The 12,311-nt window shown below is 37.7% G+C and overlaps 2 protein-coding genes and 1 long non-coding RNA gene across 9 annotated transcripts in view; 2 read left to right on the forward strand and 1 right to left on the reverse strand.

The window, feature by feature from the left end:
• The first annotated feature begins 255 nt into the window (after positions 1-255).
• On the forward strand, positions 256-3,002 carry LOC114873285 (PI-PLC X domain-containing protein 1-like). 2 transcript variants are annotated; one of them, XM_029181475.2, is made up of 7 exons: positions 256-583; positions 1,273-1,407; positions 1,474-1,722; positions 1,795-1,997; positions 2,061-2,268; positions 2,330-2,591; positions 2,670-3,002. In XM_029181475.2, exons 2-7 carry the CDS (start codon positions 1,311-1,313, stop codon positions 2,911-2,913), a joined length of 1,263 nt encoding a protein of 420 aa, XP_029037308.2. In that variant the 5' UTR covers positions 256-583; positions 1,273-1,310; the 3' UTR covers positions 2,914-3,002. The 2 variants fall into 2 exon arrangements, with proteins under 2 accessions (XP_029037308.2, XP_029037299.2); XM_029181466.2 differs by lacking the exon at positions 256-583 and adding an exon at positions 1,030-1,188.
• Positions 2,952-4,397, reverse strand: LOC114873302 (protein lin-52 homolog). Of its 5 annotated transcripts, XM_029181508.2 has the most exons (7): positions 4,322-4,397; positions 3,972-4,116; positions 3,783-3,842; positions 3,637-3,714; positions 3,466-3,564; positions 3,288-3,389; positions 2,952-3,152 (listed from the first exon to the last, which is right to left on the reverse strand). In XM_029181508.2, exons 3-7 carry the CDS (start codon positions 3,820-3,822, stop codon positions 3,007-3,009), a joined length of 465 nt encoding a protein of 154 aa, XP_029037341.1. In that variant the 5' UTR covers positions 3,823-3,842; positions 3,972-4,116; positions 4,322-4,397; the 3' UTR covers positions 2,952-3,006. The 5 variants fall into 5 exon arrangements, with proteins under 5 accessions (XP_029037341.1, XP_029037350.1, XP_029037333.1 ...); XM_029181517.2 differs by lacking the exon at positions 4,322-4,397 and having other exon boundaries at positions 3,466-3,558; positions 3,972-4,315; XM_029181500.2 differs by lacking the exon at positions 4,322-4,397 and having other exon boundaries at positions 3,972-4,315.
• A 266-nt stretch (positions 4,398-4,663) lies between these two features.
• LOC114873330 overlaps positions 4,664-12,311 on the forward strand; it is a 95,769-nt gene continuing 88,121 nt past the window's right edge. For both annotated transcript variants that reach the window (XR_006829554.1, XR_003788923.2), the window contains exons 1-2: positions 4,664-4,751; positions 6,809-6,926. This is a non-coding gene — a long non-coding RNA (uncharacterized LOC114873330). The remainder of the gene's footprint in view (positions 4,752-6,808; positions 6,927-12,311) is intronic.

The following is a 12,311-nucleotide window of genomic DNA, read 5'->3' on the forward strand; positions in this document are numbered from 1 at the left end:
CACTTATACCTCTACTGTTAGATGACGCTGGCTGTACTGTTTTTAAAACGTTTTAGAAAATGAAATTTATATAATCCTTTCAGCTTTATAAATTAATAAACTTGCAATAATATGATTTTTTAAATTTCTTGTGTACAAATTATGTACTTAAAGTATTTTGATATAGAAACATGAAATTGAAATACGAATATTATGTAATCGAAGAAACACTTTATTTGTAAAATAGCGATAATTTATGATAATTTAACGTGTAAATAAATAAAGTCCTTAAAAACAAGTGAATTAGCAGCAAATATTTTTATCACTGTAAATGTATAATATTTCTAAAAAGTATTATCTACCGTGGCTTGTAAAATAAAAGGTGTTCCAACATGAATTTTAAATAATGTCTTAACATTATGTCGTGTACAGGAGGCCATTTCGTTTGTAATTAACTCTGACGCAAATACCAGATAGAACACGACATGAGGGAAATACCACTATAGAAGTCAAGATTATAACGTTTTTAAACAATTACGCAACGCTGCTAAACAGCAGTGGCATTTTAGTCATATTTCTTCTTTTCTGGTGTTCCATTCATCAAGTAAGAGATTATATTATTTTAAAAATAACGTAATTACGTGATTTCACACGAATCATGAAACAAGCATTGCTTATCGTTTTAAACGTGATATTCAATTTTCATCTACCACAAGTGGATATTAATTTGAATTTGCGGATCAATAGCTGTTAATTCGAGCATGAGTTTGTCACGAATCATTGAAATATTGAAAGAACGTTGAGTCTATCAGCAAATAATTAATGCTTTTGTTGCACAATAACGAAGGATTCGTTGCGAAATCATGTTTTATAACGACGTCTTGCATCGTGTAGTAGGGTCAAATTGTTCCACCACGCGTTTCTGTTTATCTTCTTTTCTCTTTTTTCCTCTTTTTCATCTTGTTCTCTCATTATTGCTTGTTCCGAGTGTGATTAATGCGAAAGCAGTTAATCTGAAGTTTAATTACTTAAGAATTACGGGTCAAATTATTTCTGTAATAAGAGAAAGATTATTAGTACGACCATTTTCGCTCTTTGTCATTTCTAATGACATTTTATGCGTACGATTGTTCAATACACAGACAATCTTTTTTATAAGGTACGATTGCTAATTCTCATTTAACGAGAAAATTAATTAAATTCAAAGAGGTATGTATCACGCGAAACAAAACATTAATTATTATTATACCTTCTCAAGTGTTTGTATATATTCGTTTTCAATTATTATTTCAGATTAAAATAAAGGACGTATAATTGAAATAAAAAAAAAGATGATTCGATGTACAGTATATGTATTATTGCTTCTTTTGATAGCGATAATTAGCAGGATTTTAACTTCTGATATTCGCAACTCATCTTCTGAGAACTGTAAGTTTAGCTCCTTTTAAGGAGAAGATTCTTGTTATTTTTCCTTGACACGATATTGAAATTTAGGGCAATCCCGTATCGGTATACTTCTTTCGCCACTAATCTCACAATCAAAAACCCGCGAGATTGAGATTTATTGGAACAACCTAAACATCCAACCTGGCGATAAAATTTCGCTTTACGAGGTACATCCTCTCGGCTCTTCTATTGTAGTTTACCAAGTAACTCCAGAAACTCCGAATGGACGCCAAAGCACTGGAATATACGCAGAATATGTACCCAGCTCGAACCTGTCTTTCGTACAGGAATGTATAAGTATGTAGCCACCGAATGCTTAACCTTGTTTCGAATGCTTCATAAGTACAATAGTAAACATGTCGTCTACAGAATACGAGGTGGCATGGTTAACTCAGAGAGGTATCAAAATGAAAAACTGTTTGGAAACACAGCCGACCTGGATGAAAGACAGAAAGCATATGTTGGGTAATTTAACAATGAGCCAAGTATTCCTTCCGGGTACCCACGATTCCGCGTCCTACGACGAAGAAGCGAAGAGAATGAATATAATTTTGAATTTTGCCATAACACAGGTATACGCATTGATAACTATAACTAAGAATATTTATTCGTCTTAAGAATTAACAAATTCTTAGGATACAGATGTCCTTGGTCAACTGATACACGGTGTACGATACCTGGACATCAGAATAGGACGTTATCCACATACAGACGAAATTTGGTGGACTAACCATGGACCATTTTACCGTTCGGTTCCTTTAAAAACCGTGATTGACCAAGTTAAAACGTTCCTCGATAACACCGAAGAAATTGTGATATTCGATATTCATGAATTTTCTATTGGTAATTTATTCTTTTGTCCATATGTACTATGATCTCTTGTTTTCAACGAATCTTATGGTAGGATTCGATAATATATGGGAACATAGCGAACTGGTGTCGTATTTGGAAAATCAATTTCGAGATTATTACCTGAATCATGACCAGGGATGGAGTATCACGTTGAACGACATCTGGTCTACAGGAAGGAGATTGATAATCGGTTATGAAAACTCGTGGATGATCCATGATCATGGTACTGTGTGGCCTTGTGTGATACATCAATGGGGCAATGTTAGGACCGTCGAGGATTTGTATAAATATTTAAATTCAATTGAAAGCAACAGGTAATTTTCAGGGAAAGTTTGTATCGATATACTGTTAGAAATATATGATTAAAAGGAGCAATGTTTTGGTTTTCGTAGAACGGATAAACAGAGACCAAGGTCAGCGATGGCAGAGTTGACGGCAAATATCAACGCTATTCTGTTTAATCCATTCGGTAGCCTTCGCGATATGGCGTACAAGGTTAATTTGAATGTTACGAATTGGTACAGTACCATATGGCAGTACAGTGCCAATATTGTAGCAGTGGATTTTGTAAGGAGCAGCGATATTGTTGAGGTTGCTATCAAATCTAATGAGAACCGACATCTGTATTGTCTATGATAGTTAATTATTAGTTAGAGGAATTTTAATTCATCGAATTTCTAGGTAAATTTTACTATATTGTTTAAACGTTCACACAATTTACAATAGAAATTACATTTTTACAAAGCAAAAATAATTATATACAGGGTGTTGTGATGAGGAGGGCAATCTTTGAGGGGGTGGTAGCCAAATAGTAGTTTGTTCGCGACCACGGTCGAACTCGGCTCTCGGAGGTTGCTCACCCATTAACGAACACCCTGTACATAGAATTAGGTAATTTATTTTACATCCAATTGCAACTCTAATATCAACTTCCCATCAGTCTTTGTCTATGTACAATTTTTTAAATATGAAGTTTTATTGTTTATGCTTGAAAATATTTAAGTACTTCCCACGTGTCATCTCTTTTGCTTCTTCCAATCCTAATTGATAGGCCATGTCGTGTAATTTTTTTACTTCAGATATTAAACCATTCATTGATAAGTTTCCCAATTCTGTAATAAAGTCATTTTATTTCAAACACAACAGAAAATATCGTTTTATAAAATATATTCGCAAATAGAAACTTACGATGCAACTGATTTATATCATCTGGTGTGAGACCGGAAGCCCAGGATGATGGCTCAGTTTGTGGTGAATGTTGAGCAACAAACTCATTTACACCTGGAACTTCAATAACATATATCATATATCATTACTTTTAGTTGAACTAAAATATAAAATTATGCAGCATGCACTTACTTTGTTCAGGCCATAAATCCGGTGATGCTCTATCTAACTTTTCTAAACTCATTAAACTTTCTTCCACACAAATTAAGTCTATAAACATGAAATGTAAAGCAACAAAAATGAAATATTATTTTAATTAAAACGAATTATATATTTACCTGGTTGGTCTGCTGGTTCTTCAGTAGTCATTACGTTCATTGGATAGGATACTTCCTAACCTTAAATCGAAGTTTAGAAAAAAAATTTATAATGAACAAGAAATAAGAAAATTAAATAGCAATAATAAAAATGACTCAATAAAATATAAACAAAACACATTAGAACTTTGTACTATGTATTATCCTTACAGCTTACGAAGTTTGAAGTTGTTCCCGCTCTTGAACTTGTAATTGTTTAGTTAAATGTTTCTGCTGTTCAAGCATATACAAATTTTGTGCTTTTCGACGTTCTTGTCGTTCAATATCACGTTCAACACCTAAATGAAGCTGTTTCCTGCAATAATTATGAAAATATTCAAAATTCTTCAAGAACAATGTCCCGCGAAACAGAGCGGAATATAACTCGGATTTTTAAATAACGCAAAGACTTTTAAATTTCAAACGATTTGAAAGATTTATTGTTACAAAGATTCAGTTTTGTCTTGTTTTAAATAATACAGCTGGGTCGTTTAAGTAGTTCTGTTTGAATTCCTAAATACTTTGATATGCGTCTTATATGTTCAACACGTTTAATCCATGTTACACGATAGCGGGCTTGAAACTCGTTACTCGGACATAACCTAATTTCCAATCAGGTATATACATTTTAAATTACCTATCATATTCCTGTTTATAATGCACATAACCTGCTATACCAAGTGATGTTGCACAACATAACGCGAATGTAACTTTTGATGCTAATGACATTCTATACTATTTCCCGGTGTTTTAAAATATCTCCACCAAACTTCACTGTGCACGCTTAGTATGACGTAGTACAATCGCATTTTGCTGCGATACTTGCTTGCGATATATCGAACCCGGTTCCTTCGGGTACGAATGTTCGTTTAGTGAGTAGTGCAAAGTGTAAGTTGCTCCTGCAAAATCAGAAGAAATCAACTGAAAATCGTGCAGACAATATCCAGAAATGTGAGTCACCTATTATTATATGCATGCTTTACATTATTTTTACTGTTATGGATGATTTCCTTCTTAAATGTACTGTTTAAATGCGATTCAATTTTGGTGCTCCCGCTCGCACCGTACATGCGTCATTTGAACGTATACGAATTTCACAAGAAATATGATGTTTCTGTCTTATGTACTTTGTGTGTGGTTTCTAATCAAAGAGGAACATCAGAATTACTAATTGTGTTGTAACTGATATACAGAAAATTGATTTATACTCTGAAGAGTATTACCGGCAGCAAGCCTTGTAGAGTATAGCTGCCATTTTGTTCCGCTAGACAGCATACCAAGTACATATGGCGTACATTTGGAAAACGAATTTTAACATTCGTACTTTTACCGTTATTTATATAAGAGATAATGTTTCGATTGAACAAATCCAATGTAATTTTAAGAAATACAGTCAAAATATTATTCATAAATTATACTTGCCTAACAATTTAGGATATGCAATAAGACTATACCAGTGGTTCTCAAACTTTTTTTACTCGGGTCGTACTTTACAACAAATGAAGAAATTTCGGCGTACCTATTATATATATGCATATATTGTTTTTATTTTAATGATTTATATTTAGAATAGCATTTCATATTTTACTCATTTTTGATATAATTTTAATAATTTCGCGGCGCGTGGTTTGGGAACCACTGGGCTATACAGGATTTTATTAAAATTGAAATCTGATATATTTTATTACACGTCTTCGGTTAATTTTAGTACAATAATGAAAACAAAATATTTCATCCAAAATTCGCCGACTTATCTCTGATAAGGTTATACATCTTTCCCATAAGATGTTCCATTAAAAATTAGTCCAAGATCTCTCCGCGATACCCCATTTATGTGTACTCCATCTTTTCTGGAGACTGTCAGTTGAGGAGGGATGGGTAATCCTCACGTGACCACGCAAGCATCTGGAACGTAATTGGGACCGGAAGTAGTCTGATCGTAGGGAAGGACTGGTAGCAAGGTTCCAGGGGATATAGGGTCCGTTCTTATCTGCAGAATACAGGCCACGTTTCTCTGCCTTGGTGTTCTACATCTCGTAGGTTATATCGTGGGTTCACGAGCCGCTTAGGATACCACGCGATGATGAATCGTCCTCGTTGCCTTTTCGCTGCCCCTCAAACAGATTCCTTACATCCCTTACGACTATTTGCGCGTTCGGAATTTGAATCGCGTCAGGTTGCTGCTGATATCGTTTTCTTCAGTATACATTGTTAGTTATTAATGGAATATCGTATCACCATTTCCTTTTGTCATAAGTAACAGAAAACTCTGACTTATGCTACGTAGAAAGATATCAATTTATTTCCAACATATAATTTCTTAAGTATTCCAATTCAATTTTTTTAATCTCGTGGAAATCAATTTCAAGTGGCACCCAAGTGTCCCTGTTGAAGGGTGGGTGCAGTCGCGAGGAGTGCGTGAGAGAACGGTTTAGGATATAATTATCGGATTCCTCGCTGCTGCTGGACACCATCGGTCTCGTGTATCCTTTAGCGTGAACTTTACTGAACTTATATAATGCATGCGTAAGGAGAATGGACCACCCATGTAGAGAGGTCTTTCTCTCGACGCGGCCTCGAGTACCCTTAGGAGTCGCGCGCGGACCAAGTACTCCATCGGGCGAAGCGGTCGCTCGGACAGCATACCGGGTTGAATATGACACCAGGTAGAAAGGAGTCAACTTTTTCTATCGCTGGTACACGCGTAGTTTCTACTAATCAGTTTGAAAAAGAAACGAAGAAAATTCATGTACAGGGTGGGTCGTGTAATTTTGGATGATTTAAAATAGGACCTTTCGAACCTTTAATTTCCAGAAGACATTGATTATTTGAATAATATAATACAACTTTATTTTTTTTACTCCAAATGCCTTCGTTATATTATTTTGGAAACATTCTTTGTTTTCAGGAAATTATTTCTTCGAGTATAAAAGTAAATTGCTTGAAAATTTTGTAATATAAACGGTTGAATAAGAAATATTTTTTGAAAATTGTGTAATTTGTTTCAGGGTTTATCTTGTACTTCCGGGACACATAGTATAGCAGACAAATCTGTAGAAAGCTCACCGGAATGACGAGTCGTGATGCTGTTCCTTCGTGAAGAGCAGCAGAGGCCGAAGATTTCAGGTCAGTCCGTCTCGAGAGCATAATGCATCACAGTACGGGAAAGAGTTGTGTAAACGAACTTTCATGAACTTCCGAAAGTAGTCGCTTTTTTTTCTCTTTTATCCTTTTTTTTGCTGTTGTTGTTTTCGCGAGTCGTTTTCTACACTTTTACCTATCTTACCCTCTGTCAGTACACATTTTGACTCTTTCCCATACAAAATCATTTTTAAGCAGGAATTCTTGCTTATCGCTTACAAAATATTATTTATAATTCGTAATATTCAGCCGCAGACTTGTTTTATTTTAATAACGCTTATGTAAATTAGTAATTCAGTGTCTAACACTGTTCTTTCCAAATCTACTTAAGGGATTATCTACTCAAACGTTTTTCTGTTCTCCCCTAAGATCTAATATTTGTCCAAGTAAAAATATTACAGCAAGCTGTACTAATTTCAAACGAGATTCAATCATAGCTTTCTGTTTTATGAAAAATTCGAAAATATCAATCATTCGGTTACGGACCTCTCGCGTTTATTTTGAAAAGAATTATTTCTATCAATATTTTCGTTCATGGCGCCCAGTTAGATTTCCCTCGGCGTTAAGAATAATAAAGAACAATGATCCCGTTGAGAAAGGCACGGCGTGATTATTACACGCGTGCATACGGGATTCGCTTCTGTTCATAAATAAAAATAGGACTGGAAATTCTTCAAACTTCGCCTGTGTGTGGTCCGAAGAAGGTGTTAATCAGGAGACTCGCTACTGTCTTGCTTCTAACCGGCCCTTCAATTAGTATACATCCTCTACCTTTTCTCCACGTGGTACTCTCTTGGCCCGTCCAAATTCACAATCCCCCTTCTGTCTCGAATGGGTCAAAGAGAAAAGGAAAGAAGTTGTCGTTCTTGGAATCGCGTTGACCACCTAACGGTTGAATTGATTTGAAAATTTGTTTCGAACAGCAACGATTAGAATATAATATTCGAAGAGCAAACACGTTGCAGGATTAAAAGTATTTTTTTTTTTTTTCTAAGCGAACAACTTCGTAATTGAAAAACATTAATAGATGGATGTTAATTCGTCGATTTCAATATTCCTTCGCGTTCATCGTTCGTATTTAGGTATCGGTCAGAAACTGCATTCCCGGTGCCGGTTTCGCATGAATATTCGATGAGCAATTTAAGTGAACGCCGCTGACAATTGGCAGTCATTGAACAAGTTGTACGCAGAAAATGCTCATAAATATTAATTAACATCCTCCTAGCCAATCCTCGCGCGATCGTACGCATACTTGAACAATTTAATCCTTCACCTTTCGAGATTTCACCGACGGCAAAAATTTCGTTTCCTCTTATTTCTACTTCTATTTCGGTGAAACGTGTCAAAAAATTGTGAAAGAATTTTTACGATTACCGTATACTTTACTTGGACGAAAGGTAAACTCGACTCTTGAATGAGAGTATAATAACAGTTTATTTGATATGTAAAAAAATTTGTTTTTTTGTTTCCGAGTGTGGTTTCAGTTATTTTATTGACCAAATAAATTCACTTCAGTCGAGGGTACAAGTTCCAATAGAGCTAACAGTTAAGAACACGTGTCTCTTGTTTGAATCTTGTTGACTGTGATAATATTAGCAGGAACGTTGATAATTCTTACAGTAATAGAGAGCAAGCTGAAACAACCAATATTCTAGAAATAACAGAAACTGTAACCAAGAAGTCTTAAATCAAATATACAAAAGACTTCGAGTGCTTAACAACCCCCTTTCGCCAGAGATTTACGAATCAATTCTAGTTTCAATATTGCCGGAATTCAAAGTATCTTTCATACAAATCGTAATTACTTTTTCTTCTAAGTGAAAGATATACAAATTTTCAACGATTTTTATCATAACCCTCGATCGTGTTAATTAACCAACGATTCAAAAAATATCCAAAGTATCAGAAAACCACCCCCATAGATTTACCGCATTTCTCCTATTTTCCAAAGACAAAGAGAACCACCAAACCGTTTAAATTATCTAAATCACCATCGGATCGACAATAAAACGCGAGATGGTGGTAAAAAGGAAAAAGAGGAATGGTACACATTCGGTCTCCCTTTATCAACGAGCAGATATCCAGGAATGTGACAAAAGTCAGATCGCGGGCTAATATTTGACGGTCGTTCGGTGACTCGCGTGCCTTTCCCAAAGAAATTCCGAGGTGCAAAGCGAATCCAACGCAAACCGTTTCAATGAACTCGCCTTTTTGTTATACTTTACCACCTGTCGCGTGTGTGCGCAGGGCTGTGGGTCTAGGAAGTAGAAGTAACAGAGAAGGCGCGAAGATGAACAAAGAGAGTGAGATAGATCGATGAGGAGAGAAAGACAGACATAGGAGAAAAAGGTGTGTACGTATGTAGGAGGGTGAACAGAGAATGGGTAGCTGGTTAGAGGGTGGAACGTAGGAACATGTGGTTCTATTTGTAAAAACAAAGTTTGCGCGGGACAAACACGGCCAGACAGTGGCGGGCCTAGTCAGTCGGCTTCCAGGTAAAAGCACAACAAAGACTCGATTGCGTTCCGTTTCACTCGCTCTGATTCCTTTTTATCCGCTTCGGAACCGAACTGCTGCTTGTTCGAGCCCATTGCTCCAAGTATGATGGCTGTTGACCGATCTTTGCGGGACAAACCGATGTCCTTCTTAATTAACTCGTCGACCTTTTATTTCCACCTTCGTTCTACTCCTACACACGGGCGATACTTGTCTTCAAATTTACATACACGGAGTATGGAATAATTTTTACAATAGAAATTCTTCCCATCTTAGATTATTCTGATTATATACTTTGAATATACCATCTAAGATCTAATAATCCTCTGAAGATTACAGTTATCTGAGTTTAAGAATTTTTCAAGAATTTCACGAGAGAACCTATCAAGGGTTCAAAAAACCTCGAAGGATCATTTCTATCGTAGATCAATGATCCTCCAAAGATTACATTTATCTTCTCCATCGTCAGAAGTCCAAAAAATTCTTCAGAACTAAGAAGCACAATAGTTCCCAAGGCAAACTCGAAAAACAGAATCTCGCCTGTTTAACTTTAGGAAAGAGAGAAGAAAAATGGGGCAACCTCTGTGTGTCGACTATTAGCATACAAACGAGTTATTTAACATGTTGCTAACAGTGGTGAAAGGTATCTTCAATTTGAAACTCTGAACTATACTTGGCCAATCATAAACACCATCGAATATTCAATGTTTGCCCTAACAATCAACGAACTGTTGACAAATATTTTCCTTAAACTATTGCTTCCTGGAATACGAAACAACAAACCACCGTGTGGCTCTCCTGTTGACAGACCATTCGACATCGCTTAAACATCGAACAATCTTGTTCGTTCATCTTTATATTCCTAGTTTCCATTTTGCCATTTTTCACGTCCGATTATTCTTCATCTCGAATCGCGATTTTCTTAACGAAACCCCGTAGAGTCACGGGTACCCATCGTCAGCGGACGGGTGGGTGGTTCGAGCGCGTCTTTGACGAAGGGGGTGCGAAAACGAGGAAAAAGGAAAAGAGGCCGAAAATGGGGTAGGCACACGGTGCTCTCGGTGTTGGAGAACGCGGAGACGGTGGATGGTGGTGGTTGACGGTGGTCGACGGTGGTTGACGGTGGTGGTGTATGCCGCGACAAATATTTACCTGTCAACAGAGAGAGGCTCGCGCTACCGTCTCGTTCCATCCCTTCGCCGCAAACGACATGCATATCCAAGCGAACGTTTGATGGCCGGACGAGAGCGAAAGAGATGGTGGCCGTGGGTGACAGGAGGGTGGGACGTCGCGAAGGGAGCCAAACGAATCATAAAAGGGGCCGATTGAGAGACAAAGTGGAACGAGGGAGGTAATGACACGCGATAAGAATTGAGAACTTGATTTTCTCGCTAAGCCACGCGTTTCGAATCCATTAACACTTTCGAAAAAAAAGAGGGTAACGAAGAAGAGGACTGATTGATTACTTAAAAACTTCCTTTGAAAACTTTGGCTCGCGTTTCACGTTGGAAGTAAAAATTTTAATTAAGATTGTAAACTTGGTAGGAGGAGTTTGCGAGTTTTACATATTTAAAAATCAATTTCTGACCTCGTTGTTCCCAAACTTATTTTTTCAATGTTATCGTTACTTATTTATTTGTATAAGCAGCTGATGCATGCTAAGATAATTAAAACTCTTATTTATAAATGCATCCAAGTGTGAACCCCGCGGTTCCGTGAGTAGGAATGGTAAGAACACGTCGTCGTCGCCACGTGACCAAACCGACGCTTAATCGAACAATTTTTCCATCGAATTTAGAGTTTGTTGCGGACGTAGGTACACAAGAGTGTCGGGCAAAGCGATCGTAGATCCGGTGCTGGAAAGTGACGCGAGCCAGCCCAGGAGAGGGTTGGCGGTGTGCACGATGGTGAAAGAGGACGAGGAGGAAGAGAGGTGAGGAGCGAGGAGGAGAAAACGATGGCCACCTACGATCCCATCCCTCGTTCGTTCATTCACTTACTCACTCTACTCCCGTTTCTATTCTCTCCTCTCTGTGTGCTTTTAATTTACCGGGCGGCAGGCAAATGTTTGCGCCACTCCCCCTCGATCGTACAAACCCTCTCTTTCGCTCTCCTCGCCGTTCCTCTTCCTCGTTCGCCTCCTACGCCGCTTCCTGTTCACCCTCTCGTTTCTCCGCGATCCTCCTGTACATCGTGCAACCCCTTGCGAGCCACCCCTCGAACCCGTCCCGAACCCCCATACCGCGAATATATTGACCGACTCTCTGACCGTTCAAGATACGGATGCTCGGTTGCGGGGGTGGTTCGACGTCGATGGTAATCTAGGTAATACGGCGAGGTCACTTATCGAGGAATCACTCAAACGCTTTGAAAAAAAAAAAGAGAGAAAAAAAGGAGCAGACAGATTCACTTCGGGGGTTGCTTTCTGGTCACTCGCGGTTTCGTGCACCCTCTCGTCTCCACCTATCCGAGGCTCGATTTCGCGTGCTTTCAAAGCTGTTTTTTCACCTGGGTGATTCCTTTTTTTCTTCTGATAAAAATTGGTTACATCGAGGGCATTGATCTGTCACGGTTTTTAGAGATCCGTTGGTCTTTTTAGTGTCTCGAATATGGTGAATATGGTAAAAATTTTTAATTATCGCGATACTTCGAGGCGACGAAATCATGTGAGAATTTTTATTCGTTCGATATCCGGCAATCTAATTCCACGAACGATATTCGGCCACGGTGTATATCCGCGTACAAAGGCGCATGCGCGTGCGTTTCACTTGTGGCTTTTAATAAATGGTATAAAAACGAGATCAAATATTTAAGCGAGGGAAATATTTGAGCGAGTGCCTATTATTACAGGGTAGTCGCGCAGCATAGATATCC

Source organism: Osmia bicornis, chromosome 7 (genome assembly GCF_907164935.1).
Source record: "Osmia bicornis bicornis chromosome 7, iOsmBic2.1, whole genome shotgun sequence".
Lineage (NCBI taxonomy): Eukaryota > Metazoa > Arthropoda > Insecta > Hymenoptera > Megachilidae > Osmia > Osmia bicornis.